We start from the raw sequence: 19,743 nt of genomic DNA on the forward strand, positions 1-19,743 counted from the left end.
TTCGCCAAATATGAAATATCTTCCAAATAACTTAGTCTGTGTTCCCAATCTCTTGACTCTGTGTACATGTGTGCATGTGCAACAAAATGTGTGGCCAAATCAGTCGCTCTTTACCATTTTGGTGTCTGGGTTTTATGCATGCTTAGAAAGGTCTCCTCGAATAGAGCACACAGTTGTGTTTGTGTTAACACCTGTTAGCCAGGTGACTCAAGTTTTATGTGCCTAAGATTTCCTGTTTGGAGTTTTAGCTTATATATCTCAGGTATGACCCTCATTATGCTGATTTATATTTTGTTCTGGAAACACAAATATTAATTCCCAGGTTTCTGAATTCTTGGGAGCTCCCTCATTGTCATTGTAAGCTCTAACTACAGAGTGGGATGGAGGGTGCTCCTCAGCGGAGCCTGGCTTGGGGCCTGAGAATCACTACCAGAAGAGGGAACCCCAACAAGGGAGAGGGAGGCAGAATGGGGAATGCTTATCCGGGACAAGGTTAATGATGGAAATATAGCTAATGGGTCTGCTCATTTGTTCATCCTCTAGAGGTATGTTATATGAGCACTGCCATTGCCAAATGATGCCTTCTACTTGGTGTTTCTGGGGCAGCTCCTGGCAAGCCATAGGCACCACCTCCTCAAGGGCCTCCTGGTCCCAGATTCCCTGAGACTGGCAATGTGGTGCCTCATCCTGCCTCTAGGACTATGGAGTCATATAACAGAAGCCTGACAGAAATGGCCATGGAGGTGCTTTAATTCCCAAGGGGTCAATTCCAAAGCCCAGGAATTTAGAAAGCAAGGAGGTATGGAACAGGCAAGATTTCTGCACTAGGGGCAGATACTGGTGGCTCTTACTGACCTTGTGGGCCTCTGAGAGCTGAGCGACCAATCAGAGGTGCCCCACACTTGAACAGCATCAGAGGGGCTGGGCTTACCTCACAAAGGGGTCATAGATGTGACCACCTGACCAGGGAGTGCAACCAGAGGGCAGAAGCACCCTTGAGCTCAGGTCTGACTGACACCCTGACCAGGGGCATGAACTGAATGTGTTGGGGCTGGAGAGTGGCTCACGAAGGGACCTGCTTAGAGCTCAAGTCCTCAGGAAGGAGAAAGATACCACCTGTGGGTGAGGACAGCCAGCTTAAGCCTCAGCAAGCAGGAAAGTGGTGAAGAGCTTGGTTCTAAGGTACATCTGGGGTGTAGCTGGTGGGGAAGGACTGTGATGCCTGGGTGGCCTCCAAGTGTGCCCCGGGCAATTCATTCAGATATCATGGAGCAGAGAAACTCATAGGCCAAAGTTAGCTGCTTGAGCAAGTCCCATGTGTATCAAGTCAGTGCAAACCATCAGGTGAAAGGCTAGGAAAGGAAAGGGAGCAGATTAACACACTCCACATATGGAATCAAGCAGGGGAGATGGAAAGGCCATCTTGCCAGGACCTTGGGCAACTCTTTGCTGCCTCAGGCTCCCCACTGATGGGGTTATGGTGTCCACAGTGGAGGTTTGATCAAAGTTGCACAGCAGGTCAGAAGCACACCCTGGCACTGAGGAGACACACAGGCAGGTCTGCCTGTCACAGCCAGACATCCTGAGGATTTGGTTGGTGGTTCCTAGGGTGAAGACACATGGGGCCAGGATAGCATCATTGTTGTGTGGTTGACATAAGACATCATAAATATTCTGTGTTCCATGGAACTCATGTGTAGTTAGTGTCTGATGGATATCAGGTGTCTTTTCGTTTTGCCATCACATTCCTTGTTCAACTTAGGCAAGATGTACTTACTGCTTGTCTGTGATGAACACAACTTATGGATTCTGCCTTTGTCTCTGCTGGGGGAGGAAAAATTTCCTGTCTCCTTCAAGATTCTTCTAACCAGACTAAGAACCAAATTGACATGCAACAAACTGACAGGAGAAAAATAAAATTTAATTTCATATACATGGGGAACTCACACAGATATGGAAATTCCAAAGACAGGCAAACTGAGGTATGCATGTGATTCCAAATTAAGGGAAAAGGGGCAGGGTCTGGAACTTCAAGGGGAAGGGATGTAATCCTCAGGAAGAATGAAAAAGAATAGATGTTTGGTAAACAAATCTTTGTTGGGCCCACAGAAACAATGGAACACAGAGAGGGCTTTGATCCAACAGGCCTTGCTAGGTTCCTTCCTGTCTACCATACCTTGTTCACAGCATAATATAGTTGTTTGTGGTGGTAGCTCTCTTTCTGGAGCAGGCCCTCTATCTAAATTCTTTTTGGGCAATTGAGGGAGGGAAGGAAGTAAAGAACTTTTCCTGAATCTACTAGATTTTGATTGTTTTTTACTTTTAATTTTTAGTTTTTTAAAGTTTATTTATTTAGGGGTACCTGGGTGGCTCAGTGGGTTAAGCGTCCAACTTTGGCTCAGGTCATGATCTCACAGTTTGTGGGTTTGAGCCCCACATTGGGCTCTGTGCTGAAAGCTCAGAGCCTGGAGCCTGCTTCAGATTCTGTGTCTCTCTCTTGCTTCGCCTCTCCCCCTCTAGTGCTCTCTCTCTCTCTCTCTCTCTCTCTCTCTCTCTCTCTCAAAAATGAATAAACATTAATAAAATAAAAAAATAAAAAAGTAAAGTTTATTTATTTATTTTGAGAGAGAGAGAGAGAGAAAGAGAGAGAGAGAGAGCTCAAGCAGGGAAAGGGCAGAGAGAGAGGGAGAGAAAGAGAGAGGGAGAGAGAGAATCCTAAGCAGGCTCTGCACTGTCAGCGTGAAGCCTAACATGGGGCTTGATCATGAACCATGAGATCATGACTGGAGCCAAAATCAAGAGTTGGAGCCACCTGGGAGCCCGGTTTTGATTGTTTTTTAAATCAAAATAATCTTCATGCTAAAGTGGCTCGTTTTGAGGTGGTCTGATCTTGACCCCTACATCTCTCAAGCGATTTGTTTCTTCATTACCTATATTTAACACATTAACTGTTGTGCCTCTGTCTCACGAACTACATCCTGATTCACCTTCTGTAGTAGAATGGAATCTCCTCAAAAACAAATTTATACTACAAGCTGTGATCTACACATTCTCATCTGTTAGACTGAGGTAAGTATGAAGGTATGTGTCAGGCAGGCAAAAGTTATGACACTCAGTCAAGCAGCCTGAGGCATTTACTTGAACTCTCTGTGAGTCCCACTTTCTTCCTGTGTAAAAAGGGGTTACTCGTTATGTGGCCCGAAAGGGGATGATTAAATAAGAGAAACATGTGACATCCTTATTATGAGGCCTGGCATGACTCAATAATACCCCATAAATAGATCTCAGTGTGATTGATAGTGAGCCTGACTGGAAACAGGGGAAGATGCAGGGGGTACTTTTGAGGCAGGACAAAGGCTCTGGCTGAGGATTTTCATACATGCTCCTGGAGAGGAAATAATGAGATGAGTTTTGAGACCAATGTTCTCCCTGTGGCAGTGTGTCTGTTGCAGGTCCTTATCCCATTCTGTGCATAGAAACCTGATACAGGCAGGCATCTGCAGTGGATGTGTTGGGACCTCACAGACAAGGAGGCAGGAATCTCCTGGTAGGGAAGGGAAATGTTGTGAGTGCATGGAGGCATGCATCCTTCTAGAAAGAAACAGCCAAAATGGGAAAATGCTCTGAATTGTGATTGTGATTTCTCACTCCTCTTCTCTTTGGGAAAGGAGAAAGAGAAGCCCAGAAGACATAAAGATAACAGAAGTTATCCCTCTTTCACTCCTAGCAGTGCCAGGAAGATCTAGGGGTGCAGAAGCAGCAGGGCCAGCCCAGCCCAGTCCAGCCCTGGAAGGAAAAAAGGAACAAGGCGTGTGCCCCCTTGGCTGAGGTGCCATGGCCAGACTCTGCCAGAGCCTGCTGCTCCTGGTGGCCACTGTGGCCCTTGTATCTGGAAGTGTTCATGCCTGGGGCAGGCCAAAGGTGGTGAGGAAATTCCAAGACATCCCTGAAACCTACGTCTATGTGCAACAAGCACTGTGGTTTGCCATGAAAGAATTTAATAAGACCAGCAAAGACAGGTACAGCTACAAGGTGGTGAAGGTCCTGAAATCCCAGGAGCAGGTCAGTGAGCATTTTCTTCTTGCTCTTTCTCTCCAAGATGCAGTCATGGGGGTACCATTATCCATGGAGGGCCACAGAGACCAGGGAGTGGAAAAGAGCTGAGAAATGTCTTTAGCCAAATATATATTAATTTTATTTTAGGTTTTTTTGGAGGAAAATTAATTAGGATTCATCCTTTATTATTCCAGGATGAAACATAAAATATCCATTAAAATAACAAAATTGATTATAGTCATATCAGAAAGCATAGGTGAGAACCCAAGAAGGGCTCTTGAAGGGCCAAGTTTGGGATAGTTTGGGCTGGTATCATCAAAATGAGTAATTACGGTCATGGATTGTAACAGTGAAAAAGCAAAGAAAGTGCACATCCAGCTTTTGCTGAAAAAAAGGAACCAGGACAGAGAAGGGAAGGCTCTTCTTTACAGGAAAATGCCTACCTCTAGATGTAAAAGACTATGTAAGTAGCAAATCGTAATGGCAACAACTACTTCAGGCAAACATCATCAATGAATCCTACATCCACTTGGTGGGACAGTGTGGAGGACAAATTGCTGGAGGGATTCTTTCATTAATTATAAGAGGGAAAATATACCCTTACAATTAGGAAATCTGGTGAATGCCTGGCTCACCCAATGCTCATCACCAACACTGGGACAAATTGACATCATGTGTCCCTGATGTGATGTCATGGAAAGGACACAACCTTATCTTTCTATGGTGTTCTTGTCTAAAATCCATCCCCTGAAAGAAGAGAAGGAAAAACAAAACAAAACAAAATAAAATAAAATAAAATAAACAAAACAAACAAAATAAAATAAAGACAGAGAAGGAGGCAAACCATAAGAGACTCTTAACTATAGAGAACAAACTGAGGGTTGCTAGAGGGGATATGGGTGGGGGTACAGGCTAAACAGGTGATGGGGATTAAGGAGTGATGTTGTGATAAGCACTGGGTGTTATATGTAAGTGATGAATCACTAAATTCTACTCCTGAAGCCAATACTACACTATATGTTAACTAACTTGAACTTAAATAAAATCTTGGGAGAAAAAAAAATCCATCCCCTGAAGGTAATACGAAGGAACAGTTAGACAAATCCATATTATAGAGCATTATGTAAGACCTCTTAAAAATATCAGTGTCATGAAAGACAAGGAGAAAAAGCAGGAAAACTGCTTGATTAAAGGAGATGTAAGAAACAGGACAACTAAATTCAATGTGTGGTTTTGTCTTATCTCTTGAATAATTAAAAAAAACATATAAAAGATGTTATTGGACTAGTTGGAGGAATTGGAATATGGACTGTATCATAGAAGAGAGTACCAATGCTGTCTCCTGAGAACGATGATTGGACTGTGGTTTGGGGAAACCCCAGAGAATAATCAGTAGGCACACAGAAGGAAAGGGGGTTCAGCCAGTCTGGCTGGACTTTAAGAAAGGGAAGAGAGAGTGGCTAATGGGGCATGGGGGCTACCCTGCAACATCAAAGTGACATGCAGTACAGGGATGCATTTTTTGCTTTTCTTCCTCTTTCGCTAGCTCTGTCCCCTCTTGCCCCTCTTCCTTCTAACCTTTGCTGTACATCCCTCCAGGTCACCAGGAACCTACTCAGGTTACTGTTTTCTTAACAGGGTCAGGAGAGAAGGCTCATTTGGCAGCTTCATCCTCTATGAGGCTGGGACATTTGACCCCTTGTCCATCCTCAACACACACACAGACTTTGACTCTCTCCCTCACCACTGGGTGGCCAAAGTAAAGCCTCATAAATATCAATTGTCTTTGGGTCTCATTTATGGTTAGTGCCTGTCCTTAATGAAGTTCCCACCTTGTCCAAAACTATACTTTCATGGACTTCTCTTTATCTGTGCTTTTTCACTTCCACAAATAAATGGTTCTGCTTTATAGGCAGGTATTTAATCAAATATACTGCAAATTCTCATGTCCTCCAAATTATAAATTATTTTGTGCTGTGTGCTATTTTTTTCCCCATGAATGTACATTTTATTTCTCAGCTCATAGTAACTCTTGAATGCAGGTAAGAATTCAAAAGAATCAGGTTGAAACAGATTCAAAAAGAGGCTAGAACAGAGGTATTTGAAATTCCTTGGAGCACCTGGGTGACTCAGTCAGTTAAGTGTCTGACTTCACCTCAGGTCATGATCTCACAATTTGTCAGTTCGAGCCCCTCACTGGGCTTTGTGCTGACAGCTCAGAGCCTGGAGCCTGCTTCAGATTCTGTCTCCCTCTCTCCCTCCCCCTCCCCCACTTGCACTCTCTCTCTCTCTCTCTCTCTCTCTCTCTCTCTGTCTCTCATAAATAAATAAATGTTAAACAAACAAAAAAAAAAGCAAAAAGAAAAGTGCTTGGTGATAATTCAGATTAAACTTAGTAACACACACACAGGTTCTATATAAAGAAAAGAGCTTTATTTTACTGGATGATTTAACTTAAACGTACAAAGATCTATATCAGGAGTTAGACAATTATAGCCTCCAGGCAAGTCTGGCTTGCTGCTTATTTTGTATGCCCCATGAACTAAGAATGGTTATAAAAAATAAAAATAGTATTTTGTGATATGAAAATTACATAAAATTTAAATTTCTGTGTCTATAAATAAAGTTTTATTGAGCATTGTCACCTGAATTATTTGAGTGCTGTCTAAGGCTACTTTTGCACTGCAGTGAGAAGACTGTGTGTTCTGAGCCTAAAATATTCACCCTCCAGTTCTTAAAGAAGTTTGCAACCACTTGCTCTAGTTCACAGTTGACTAAGGCTCTGCTGTAGATTTTGTGCGAGGTGAATGATGGTAAAAATGAGCACCATGGGTCCAATTATATGCTAATTTGTTTCAAGAAATACAGTGCAGTACTGTAAATATATTTTCTCTTCCTTATGACTTTTTTAAATAAAATTTTGTTTACTCTAGCTTACTTTATTGCAAGGATACAGTATAGAATATATATGACACACAAAATATGTGTTAATTGATTGTTTATGTTATTGTTAAGTCTTCTATTTGTAGTTAAGTTATTGAGGAGTCAAAATTTCCACTTGGATTTTTGACTGTGCCTGTAACCCCCACATTGTTCAAGGGTCAACTCTGGTTGCTTTTCCTTTTCTTTCTCTATTTTGTTTTAAAGTTTATTTTAAGAGAGAGAGAGACAGAGAGACAGAGAGACAGAGAGGGAGAGAGAAAATCCCAAGCAGACTCTTTTCTGTCACTGCCAAGACCAAAGTGGGGTTCCATATTAATAACCACGAGATCATGACCTAAGCCAAAATCGAGTCAGAAGCCTTTCTTTAATATGAAATTTAATGTCAAATTGGTTTCCTTACAACACCCAGTGCTCCTCCCAACAGATGCCGTCCTCAATGCCCATCACCCACCCTCCTCTCCCTCCCACTCCCCATCAACCCTCAGTTTATTCTCAGTTTTTAAGAGTCTCTTATGGTTTGGCTCTCTCCCTCTGTAACTTTATTTTTCCTTCCCCCCGCCCATGGTCTTCTGTTAAGTTTCTCAGGATCCACATAAGAGTGAAGACATATAGTATCTGTCTTTCTCTGTATGACTTATTTCACTTAGCATAACACTCTCCAGTTCCATCCCTGTTGCTAAAAATGGCCATATTTCATTCTTTCTCATTGCCAAGTAGTATTCCATTGTGTATATAAACCACAATTTCTTTATCCATTCATCAGCTGATGCACATTTAGGCTCTTTCCATAACTTGGCTATTGTTGAAAGTGCTGCTATAAATATTGGGGTACAAGTGCCCCTATGCATCAGCACTCCTGTATTCCTTAGGTAAATTCCTAGCAGTGCTATTGCTGAGTCATAGGGTGGATCTATTTTCAATTTTTTGAGGAATCTCCACACTGTTTTCCGGAGTGGCTGCACCAGTTTGCATTCCCACCAACAGTGCAAGAGGGTTCTCATTTCTCCACATCCTCTCCAGCATCTATAGTCTCCTGATTTGTTCATTTTAGCCAGAGAGTCAGAAACTTAACTACCCAGCAGCCCTGGGGGCTGGTTGCTTTTCATATGCTCATTCAAATCTCACAACTCATTACATAGAAACTACTTTCTTGCACTTTAAAGAGGAAACAGGCACTGAAGTGTTTAGTAATTTGCTCAGGAACACACAGCTAGTATGTAGAAAAGCCAAGATTTAAACCCAGAATATCTGCTAGGAATGAGCATATGTTACTGATTAAGTGATATGAATGAAGTGTGAGTAGTGGGACACTGTAGCCGGAGGGTCAGAGGGCCTGTCTATGGCAGGGCTGCCTCAGCAGCCAGGACCCCCATTCCCCTCCCTTTTCTGGGCAATCAGGGGTCAAGATAGGGCTGATGGTCGGTTGGTGGCTATTGAGTATGATTCAGAGCAGTTTGTTTTTATGATAATTTTAACTTGGAAGTATTACTCAGATATAAAGCAGTGTTTCTTAAGTGGACGTGGATTTTGCTTGGTAGGGAATTTTTGGCAATATCTGGAGGCATCTTTGGTCATCACAACCAGAGGGGGCTGCTGCTGACATCTAGTGGGCAGAGACCAGGGATGCTGCTAAGCACCCTACAGTTCCCAGGACAGCCCCCACCACAAAGATCTATCCAGTCCCAAAAGCTGATTGTATTGACATTAAGAAACTTGTTATCCCATCATAAAAACAAACTCTAGGAGTATATTTGGATGTTGCTGAGTTAAAAAATGGAAATGAAGACTCAATTTCTGACTCATCATTTCCTGAGGGCAGTTGGCTCTGTCCTTACAAACATTTTATATACACATATATACATAACTGAAAAAATGTAAAGTATATATGATATTCAAGAACCATACTTAGAATTCTTTCCACCACAACCATTTTGTTTTAATGTCTGGGCAACTTTTTTTGAATGTCCAAAATGCTTACTGTATATTCTGAATTGTCTCTGATTCTTCTAGGGTCAATTATTCTGTTTAACTTAGTGATTCTCTTTAATACTTTCTCTCCCTTAAGTCTTGTAAAATCTTACCTTGTTCTCACTTTTAAATAATGAAAGTCTCCATTTGCCATTGTGCATTTCAATTTCCCCATGGGTCCCTCTGGAATACAAGGACTGGTGGGGAGTTCTGCACAGGTAAAGAAGAGGACCTGAAGTCAGGGACTTAGGAGAGTGTATCACAAGGGGTTGCTAAAAGTACCGAGGAGAGAAGCTAGAGAGAGAAGCAATACCCTCCAAGTAAATTTGAGTTCTGGGATGTCTTGTCTTCTTCCCCCAATATCTATTAAGTATGAAGATATTTTAAACTCTGCTGTTTATTTACCTGGCTCCAATAAGCAAACCATTACCTTTCTGGGGAAAGCATTTTTGGGGGGATAGTTTTCTTGCCTTATCTTGGGGACAGTTGTCATTATTTAACATTCAACATCGTGATGAGAGACAGACAGAAGGAGAGGGATCAAGGGAAGAACCCCTGCCCCTCCAGTTATCCCAAAGTTTCTGGCAAGGAAACTGTAGGAGGGAGGCAGACAGGGAGACAGTCTTAGCTGTAAGTAGTCAACGACATGCTCGTTTATCAGAGATGGCAGTTGATATCATGTATTTGTTTATGATCTCTAATTTTTAAATTGCTCCTTGACAGGTCACAGAGAGTTTGGATTACTTTCTTGAAGTCAAAATTGCCCGAACAATGTGCAAGAAAATTTCAGGAGAAAATGAAAACTGCTTATTACAACAGGACCCCCAAATGCAAAAGGTATATGCCTCAAGTGGGGGCAGTCCTTAGTTAGGTCTGTGTACCAGACTGAGGACATCAATAGGACCAATCCTGCTTTGATTTTCTAGTTTCCTTTCTAAACCATATTCTGATCATATTCAGGATCCAGGATGGCCAGATTGTAGACACAGAGATTGTTTCTATCGTTTTTATTGGTGTTTGTTTGTTTGTTTTTTGTTTTGTTTTTTGCTGATACCACCTTCCCCTAACCCCCACCAGCATGCATATAGACACCTAGTGGCTTAAAGCAATACCTGTTCATTATTTCTCACTATTGTGCAAGCTGGGCTAGGTTCAGGTGGACAGATGTAACTTTCCTTTTCACTTTTTCAAATTTGTTTTTGTTATCTTTTCATAGAAGATCCATTTTTTCTTTTTCATAATTGAAGCTGCATATACAAGTATGTATATTTCTGTGTCTTCACAGAAGACACCTATTTAGTATATACTTAAAGCTGGCATGACACATGGCTAAGCTAAAATAATGGCAGATTAGTGGTTCCTGAAAATTGCCCAAATGTGCAAATAAAACACATCTTCATATTCCAATGAATAGTAGGTATTCTAATGAATACCAAATGCAAGTCAATGGCTACATCTAGAAAGTTGGCTATTATTATAAATTATTAGAACTTCTCTTCAATTAAGTAATATTTTTATTTTTTAAGGTTTTTAAAGTTTATTTATTTATTTTGAGAAATAGAGAAAGACAGTGTGAACAGGACAGGGGCAGAGAGAGAGAGAGAGAGAGAGAGAGAGAGGTGTTCTTAACCAGTTTTTTTTTAAATATTTAATCTGTGTATGTAGAGTTTTGCATATTTTTCAAAAGGTTCACAAATTTTGGAACTTTCTCTTGTTCTTTTTTTTCCACTCAACAATATGTTTTGAGATTTGTTATGTTAGTACAATCTAATATTATTTATGCCAAATGATTTCTTGGGTCATTTAATGTATATAGAAATTGGCTAAAATTATTTGTATTAGTGCATATTAAGTTCTTATATGACTGTATTACATTGTATGTAACTATCTTGCTATTTTACATACCTGTGGCTGTCTTAAATTTTCACTTTTAACAAGTGAAGCAGTGACTGTTGAGACAGGTGCTGACTGAGCAGGTTTGGGACTTTCCCCCGGGGCAGAGGGGGCTCGGGAGTGGGGCCACCATACTGCCACACATGCAGCTTAAGCGTTCGTGGGCTACCACATGTGACTTACAACCTGTTTTACTCTCCAAAGTGGCTGAACCAGCATACCTTTCATCAGTGGTGTGTGTTGTTGTTCATGTTCCCTCAGCACTTGGGGTTGAGTCTTAAATGTTTTCATTCTGATGTATGAGAAAGGTGATCTTGTCACCTTTTCACATTGTCACTCCCTGATTTCTAGTAAGGTTGAGATGTTTTAATATCCCTAGTAATCATTAAGCTTTTCTTTTTAATATCTTTTTTTTTTTTCTGGAGCAATCTGTGGGTCCCTGTCAGGAACCACAGCCAATCCATTGGAACCCTCTGACCTTAACTCCTCATGCCTCCCACCTCCTGCCTCTGTCTCCCCTTGGCTGAACCCAACTGGAAGCCAGAGGGTGCTCATTGATGTGGTCTATATAGGTCAGAGGGCAAGAGTGGCCACTGACACAGCTCTTGGAAGGCAAAGGCACCCTTGGCACAGACAGTAGAGGTCATAGGGTAAAGGTGCCCATTGACACAGCCCATAAAAGTCATTGGGCTTTCGAGACATGCCAGGTAGAAATAGGAGTGCAGACATGGAGAGACACATGGAGAAGAGCCAGCATGGGGGCAGGGATGGAGACAGCAAGATCAGTAGGAGTCTGTGATTTTGGTTAGGATGCTAGAGGTACTGGGTTCTGGATGTCTGTGAAAGGCTTGGTTCGAATTTCTGATGGATTGGACATGGTGAGTGAGAGAAGAATTGAGGATGACTTCAAGTCTTGTGGGGTTTAGAGACAGTTTGCTTTCTTGGTTTCCTCTTATGATCTCATCCTCTACATGGAGCTTCTGCTGCTCAGAAGACTCCATCACTTTGATTGCATCCACTTCTTATCACATGGAGAATCCTCTCTGTCTCTGTCCTTGCACAGGGTCCTTTCTCATTTCATAGAACTCTTACAGATTTGACCTAAACACTTCCTTCAATGATTTGTTGGGATTTAGAAATGATGAAAAGGCAAACATCTGAGCTCTTTGGAATATAAATTTAAAACTTGATATGATTTTAAATAGTTATTGGCTTGATTCATTTCATGTAGAAAATTTGGAACCTTCAAAAGTATTAAATTACTTAAAATCAACTATAAATACTCTTATGTAGAGTTTACCACTGTCAATATATTGTTATTTATATTAACTTTCCTATATTTTATATTTGTATTTTGTGCAATTGGGCTCATACTCTCTACTGTATTATAATCTAGATTTTCACTTAATAATAAGTTCTAAGAATTTCTAAAACTGTAAAATTATGTGAGAGCATCATATAGTGAAACTGTGATTTTATTTAATGGTTTTACACATTTTTCTAAGCAAATTCCTGAGAATTGGTTAAGTTTTCCTAATTTTTAGCTATTATGAACAGTGCTTTAATTAATATTCTTTATTTCTATTTGAATGTATATCTGGTTATTGTTTCCATGCAGGTAAAGTTCCTGGAAGTTGAACTACTCATTTAGTAATTTTTCGCTTCTTAAAGATTTTTGATATACATTGTTTAAATGTCCTCTAGAATTGATCCTGATATTTTGTTTTTAAATTTCTCTTCTTTCTGATTGTTTCCTGTCTACTTTGGCTGATCCAGAAATTAAGCAATTAGTTAACTGTCTGATAAATCCACTCTCTCCCCTTCCTACCACTGCTGGGAACCAGCTGAACCCATCCCAGATGCCACTCTAGCTGGGATGCATCCCTGGACTGGCCTTAGTTCTCCAATGGTCTGTCTGGATTGCTGGTAGCTTGGTCCTATTTTATTCCTCAAGCTGATTTTTTATCAGTACTTGTATATCAGTATTTTTATCTTATATAACTTCAATTCTATTGGATGTTGCCATTCATGTTTCCATTGATATAGTGGAGGCATTCCTAGTTTATATTTTTATTCTAACTGAATAAAGATTTTAGTTGAACTCATCCCGCACCAGGAACCTGAAATTCTGCTCATTCTGCAGGCCCTGGGAAGAGCTCTGTGTGTCCCCTTAGCTCCCTGGCTGCAGTCTTTGCTTCTCATCTCTGGCCTGATTTTGACCAGCCTCACCAAGGGATACAGGACTCTATACTATTCTTGTTGGGTTGTAGCTCCTGGGTAGGATTCACTGGGGTTTCCATGCAACATGGAGTCTTAGTGGGCTGAAGGGAAGTCAGGGTGGCTAGATGAGAAACAGATCTGGAGATGAGGATTTCTGAGAATAATCAGTTTCTGGGGTCCAGCTATTCTGGGGTCCAGCTATCCATGATGGCTCAGACATCCGTGATGGCTTCAGATCACATGGAGATGAATTGGCAGTGGTCCATCCTGGTGAATGAGGCTGGCTCCTCTCCCAGACGGCCTCAGGTTCAACAGTTCCAGAGACTGTGGAGGCATGACTGGCTCAGGCAGCCTTTAGCCACCCTGAAGCCAAATACTGGTACCTGGAAATAGAAACATATGTTTATTTGTTTGCTTTTTATTTTTCTTTCTTATAAGCTGATTATTCTTTTTGTCTTTTTTAGATGTTTTATTGCACCTTTATTGTTGCAACCAAACCTTGGAAATTTGAGTTCACTATGCTGAAGAAACAATGCAAAGAGGTCTAATTATCTTCTAGCATATTCAGCTGCTCTCACTTCCATTTTAAAGAAGCAAAGACACTTGCAAAACATTTAAATAAACTGACCCATTGGCTTCATTTTTGTGACTTTTTTGCTTTTTTATCTACTCTTTAGGGGCTGATACTGAGAACACAATGCCTTTTTACAGTATTGATCAGCCTGTTCTAATTGACTCTGTCATCTACTAGCAGGACAATCTGCTACCAATAAACAGAAGAACGTATGAACCTGTTTCCAATATCTCATTGAACGCTGAGGACAAATTACTTTTCACTGACAGTTGTTTCTGGAGAACTAACTGGAGGACAGCTGTTTCTGGAGAACTAACTAAGCTCAACTGTTTTGAGCTCATGTGTTATTTCATCAAGGTTCTGAGGGTCTGACTTATTTGGGAGTGTTCCTTCCATGGATTTCCACAAAAATCCTCCTGCCTAGGACTCCAGGGAAGATACAGTCCAATGGTTTAGAAACAGTTTTAGACAACCAATCCAACTGGAAGATAGTTGGGTCATTTTTAGATTGCAATGTACTTTTGGTTTTGACGTGAAGCGGGAAAAAATGCAAGGGGATGGATGTTTCATGGATAGTAAGCTGTTTTGTGTATGTGTGTGTGCACAGTTTTATGTGTTAGTTATCTAATGCTGCATGTCTAATCACCCTGCCCCTAGTGGCTTAAGAAATTTAAGTCTCTCAGGGTGTCAGTGGGTCAGGGATCTGAGGGAGACTTGGTGGGGTGTTTCCAGGTGTCACTGTCTCTCTTGAGTGAGTGTCTGAGTAGCTACACTCAGTCATTGACTACACTGCCCTCACATGAGGGTTAATTTGGCTCTGAAGAATCCACTTCTCAGGTGGCTCACACTCATGACTACAAGTTGACGTTGGCCATTGACAGGAGATCTCTGTTCTCCTCCATGTCAGTCTCTCCACAGGGCTGCTATGTGCTTCATATGGCTTCCTCCAGATAGAATGTTCTGAGAGACCAAGATGGAAGCCAAAGGGCATTGAGCCCTTTGTGATCCAGCTTCAGATGTCACACACCATCACCTCTTCCTTGTACTATTTGCCACCCAGATTAGTTCTGGTTCAGTTTTGGGGGGACTCTACAAGGGTGTGAGGCCAGGAGATGAGGATCAGTGGAGGCCATGTTGGAGGTTGGTTACCACTGTGTGTGTGTTTGTGCACAAGTGTGTGTGTGTGTGTGTGTGTGTGTGTGTGTGTAGATGTGGGCTAAGATAATGAAGATAGTTAACATGACCAGAAAGAGGCACTTTCTGAAACCTGGATGTGGAAACTGCAGCACTAATGTGCAGGTCAAGGCCAGCCAGGGCAGTGTCAGTAGTAGCACAGGAGCTACTTAGATGACACATGTCATCTTAGACATATGAGAGATAGTGAAGATCAGAGGCCACCTGGCTGACAGGTAAACACTACCCACACTGAGCCTCTTTGAAGGCTTTCTCTCCACCTGTGGGAAGTGGCTGGAGTGCTGTGGAAGGAATGCCTCAGACTTTGTACCCCTGGAAGAAAACACTGAGGCATATTCTATCCAGTCTCCGAGAGGTGAAAAGACAAAAGCCCTAGTTGCCCACATTGTTAATCTGCTCACTGTTGTATACTGCTTCCCATTCCTACTTCCCTATTGTCTTCTGGTATTTTCTATAATTACCTCCAAGTAAACAACTTGCACTTGAATTTCTGTCTTAAGGTCAGATTCTGGAGGAAACAACCTCATAGTGGAGTTCAGATCCACTGTGAGGGACAGCGTGGGACCACCTGAGCTATGTCTGGGGGAAGCCAGGCAACAGGAAACAGTTTGCACCTTCTCACCTCAGCCAGAAGTGGTGTCCTGGGGAAGGCACACCCTGGCCTCCATCCTCCTCCACATGGTCATGGAGCTCTGGGGACACAGAGTGGGTCTCATCACATTGCTCCCCCTACCTTGGGATGAGGATCCCTATACCTGCAGCACCTATATCTTGTACTTCTCTACCCACCTCTGCACTTAAGCCCCCAACCACTGTGGGTGCACAGCCTGAACTGCCAGCACACTTTCTCTCTTGCTCTATAACTGGAGTTAGCCAGCCCCACTTGTTCCCATGAGCAGCCCCTGGCACATGACTTTCTCCCCTAGCCCTGACAATGAGGTTCCACACATGGAAAGACCTAATACATTCACACACCCTGGACTAATTGTTTGCATCTTATCCATAATACCTGAAATATCTGGGGCAAATCAGACTGTACTAACCACAGCCAAGTCATCTGGATAGTATTAGTGGGATACTGCTTTGGGTTTAACTCTCCAAAACTACCTGGGCCCTTCTGATGCACTGAGTTAATAAGAATGAAGAATCAGGATCAAGACAGTTACATTGAGATTTCTGAGTTTTTATTTCGACAGTTGGCAGGGGTATATGTGAGCATGAAGAGAACTGGAATGTGTGGATGTATAGGCTCTGAGACACTTGAGTGTCTGAATATTGGCTCATTCCCTTCCAAGATTCGAAGGCTCATTAAGGCTAAGCCTGGGCCACTGGTGTGTGTGTGTGGGGGGGGTGGGCAGCTGCCAAAGAGAAATTGCATCCTTCTCTCACACTTCTCTGGAAATTGTGCTCTTTAGAAGACACATGGAAGCCAGAAGCATTGGCTTTGCCACCATGTCCTCGTTTTCCCTTTGATCATGAGAAATTTTGAAAAAAAGAGAGTCAAAAATGTACCTTGAAGCAGGACATGCTCCTTTCCTGGGCTAGACAAGGGCCAGGGAGAAACCCATGTCTGAATCCCATGTAAGGTATTGAGATCTGAGGGGTATCAGCATCAGGGACTGGAGTAGATATCTGGAATGTACAGAGTCATGCTAAGGCTCACGCATATGGCAAGGACTGCAGGCTGCTGGGATATATTCTCATGTACATCACCTGCCAGCTCCCCCTCCCCCAGGTTCCAACCCCCTTATCCTTCTGGCCCCAATGGGAGAAGCCTGGGCATCCTCCAAGTCCTCCTCAAGCTTTCCACTTTGTTGTTACTTTGTGTTCAGTCCTGTATTTACTTGAGGCTATATCATGACCCTGACACCCTGGAAAAGTTGAGGAAAGTGTCAATGTCCCCTGGAAGTTGGTGAAGTGGCCACAGAGCAGAACACTATTAATATGTGAAGAGCATTTGATAGCCAGTACAGCTATTTTCAAGGCTTCAGGTCTTGACCCAGAGACTGAGGCTGACAGGTCAACCAACAGCTAGGGTGGTGGAGTCAACACTTGACTCACGTTTCAGGAGAAGAAGGAGCCCTCCTGAGACTAAGCCATGGACTGGGCCTCTTTTCCTTTCTGGGAACTGAGACCTGGCCAGGCAGCTGAATTATGTTTCTAGCAACTTGCTGCCTCTGTCTCTGCCTCTGGCAGGGCTTTGCCTAAGGACCTACCTCATGGCAACAGTGAGTATGCAGAAACCCATTTCCCTGTGCCTTTAACACACAAACTCTGGAAAAGAAGCAGGCAGGACCACCCCAAACCAATAAGGATGGACGGGGTAAGGGAGAGGGATCTTCCCACAAGAACTGGTCTCTCAGTCCTACACTTATTACAAAGCTGGAACACCTGAAACATGTACTCACCCTCAGGGCCTTGGGCACAGTAGAAACTGTGACAAAATCCCTACTCTCTGTAGATTCCCATGGGAGGAGGAGGGGCGGAACGATTAATGAAGCCCCACAAATGTGATCTGGTACAAAATTTAGTGAGACCCTGCCAGGAGCCACAACTTGATGCCTTACCTTGTTGGCTCCACTCCCCCAGTTCCAGGAGGTGGGATGAGCTCACAAAGGGCCTGGACAGTTACCTCTCCCATTCCCACCACAGGAGACTGTCTCCTAGAGCCACCTGATGGTACTTCAGTAGAATTAGTGGAATTGACTGTGGAAAATATGTTGGGATCACAGTGGATAAAGAGGTCCCTTTATGCTTCCCTCTGTGGATTGAGGCACAACTCAGAACAGAACAATGTGGGAGCAGGCAGGAGGGTGGTGGGTGGGAGGATCTTCAGAAAAATCTACTCAAGTCTGGGACTAGGTGGGGGTGCTGTGGGACAAGAGCACAGCTGTGTCCATGCTGAGTGATGCTCAGCCAGCAGCAAGGATGCCCACTGCCAGGCTCTCCCCCGTCTCTGTCTGGAATAATGGGAAGCCCATCCAGGTCTCTATGGAGGATAAGCCCCGAAGACATCTAATACCACATGTCTGCTGAATCCCCAGTGAGACCCTGTGAGGCAGACTGGAGGATGTAGATAATTCATTTTGGAGATGATCACAAGGGCACGCACAAAAAAAAGGGAGGCAGTGGAGGGAGAAGTCAATGTGGCTGTTGTTATGGGTCACTGAGCAGCCATGGGTTTTGTCCTGCAGGAGAGTGTGATACCCTGTGGATCTTGCCTCTGACAGCCTCTCTGAGGCTGGGACAATGGGCTCTTCCACACTACAGCCCCACCTGGGGATGGAATGTTGCCTTACTTCTCCCCACTGAGGTGTGCCTGCTCTGCTTCTGGAGTGCCACTTGCACAGAGGAAGCCCTGAGCAGAAATTGAGGGAGACAAGGACATTGGGGTGAAGCAGGGAATGGGGTGCTGCCACAGCTTGAGAACCAAATGTGGCCCCTGTCTGTGTGTAAATACAGTCTGACTGGAATACAACACCCTTATTTGTGTTCATATTGTCTATGGTACTTTCGTTTTAAATTTTTTTTTAACGTTTATTTATTTTTGAGACAGAGAGAGACAGAGCATGAACGGGGGAGGGTCAGAGAGAGGGAGACACAGAATCTGAAACAGGCTCCAGGCTCTGAGCTGTCAGCACAGAGCCTGACGCGGGGCTCAAACTCACGGACTGCGAGATCATGACCTGAGCTGAAGTCGGCCGCTTATGTCTATGGTACTTTCAAGGCAACACTGGGGAGTTGAGAACAAGACCATTGGACCCTCAAAGGACAAAAGTTTGCCAAATTTTCTTCTAGAAGATTCATGAGACAGGTGCCACATTTGTCCTGAAGGCCAAGGGCCTGTCTGGGTTCATCTTTTACTTTGGGTTGCCTTCAGGGTCATGGTCATTGCACATCTGGAGATGTAGGTCATCCCCCATGAGCCCAGAACAGCAGCTCAGAAGCACTTGTGCTTCTAGATTGTGCCACCTGGAACTGGCCCAGAGGTCCTAGAGGGAAGAAAACTCACACACTTGGGACCATGAGGTTTCCCTGCTGGATGATTCCTTCACTTGCTCATCCCCTCCTTCTGGAACCCTGACACACAAAGCTTCTTGAAATGCTGATTTTTAATGATCTATTCTATATGAAAAAAAATGGACAATGAGGAATTTCCATAATGGCTGGAAGTGAGACCCAGGCACTTGCTAGAAAACAAACAGAGCTGGTGTTGCACAGCCACTGAAGAGACACCTATAAGGAGCAACTGGATCCAGACCAGCCAGAGTCAGGCAGGGTATAGCACACTCAATGGAAGCCCTCGAAGCAAACATTGCACAGGAGTTTGAAGGTGGTTTCCCAGGGTATAGTGGCAATGGTGAAGAAGCCGTTGAAAGTCTGAGGGATCAAGCACAGGTGGGAGGTGAATGGAGAGTGGTGGAAAACAGAGGCTCTAGCTCTCAACACAGCACACATCCCAACCACACCTCCTGAGGTGAGCAGCTGGGGATGCAGACTGTGGACCTCAGGTGCATCTCTGCCTGAGCCCTGTCTGTTTTGTGCCTGGGGCCTTGTCCTGACCTCAAGGGATCCTGTACCATGTTCTCATCCTTAGACAAGTGGACTCCAGGGGAACACTCAGGTGGATGCAGTGTGACCCAGGCCCCTAGTACAGCATTAGGGTGCTCTCTCCCAGGGGATGCTATGTCAGAGTAGCCCCTCGTACCAGGTGGTCATGTCCCCGAGCTGGGGTTCACCTCGAACTTTTCCCCTGGAGCAGCAGCTGATAGATCAGTGGGATGCAGGTCAGGGCATGGGAGGGAGGAGTGTGGGATTCTCCTCAACCCTCACACCATCATGCACTCAGCAGAGACAAGAGAACCTCAGAAATAGCCACAACAGGCCAGGCGATG

At 43.5% G+C, this 19,743-nt stretch overlaps 1 protein-coding gene across 3 annotated transcripts; it reads left to right on the forward strand.

Annotated features, from left to right (window-relative positions):
- The first annotated feature begins 948 nt into the window (after positions 1–948).
- On the forward strand, positions 949–13,720 carry LOC106965621 (cystatin-13-like). Of its 3 annotated transcripts, XM_053200319.1 has the most exons (5): positions 949–1,182; positions 2,997–3,069; positions 3,728–4,062; positions 9,691–9,804; positions 13,545–13,720. In XM_053200319.1, the coding sequence occupies exons 3-5, from the start codon at positions 3,835–3,837 to the stop codon at positions 13,626–13,628; spliced, it is 426 nt and encodes a 141-aa protein (XP_053056294.1). In that variant the 5' UTR covers positions 949–1,182; positions 2,997–3,069; positions 3,728–3,834; the 3' UTR covers positions 13,629–13,720. The 3 variants fall into 3 exon arrangements, with proteins under 3 accessions (XP_053056294.1, XP_014917171.1, XP_014917170.1); XM_015061685.3 differs by lacking the exon at positions 2,997–3,069 and having other exon boundaries at positions 3,731–4,062; XM_015061684.3 differs by lacking the exon at positions 2,997–3,069 and having other exon boundaries at positions 950–1,182.
- The last annotated feature ends 6,023 nt before the right edge of the window (positions 13,721–19,743 follow it).

This window comes from Acinonyx jubatus, chromosome A3, assembly GCF_027475565.1.
Source record: "Acinonyx jubatus isolate Ajub_Pintada_27869175 chromosome A3, VMU_Ajub_asm_v1.0, whole genome shotgun sequence".
NCBI classification, from domain to species: domain Eukaryota; kingdom Metazoa; phylum Chordata; class Mammalia; order Carnivora; family Felidae; genus Acinonyx; species Acinonyx jubatus.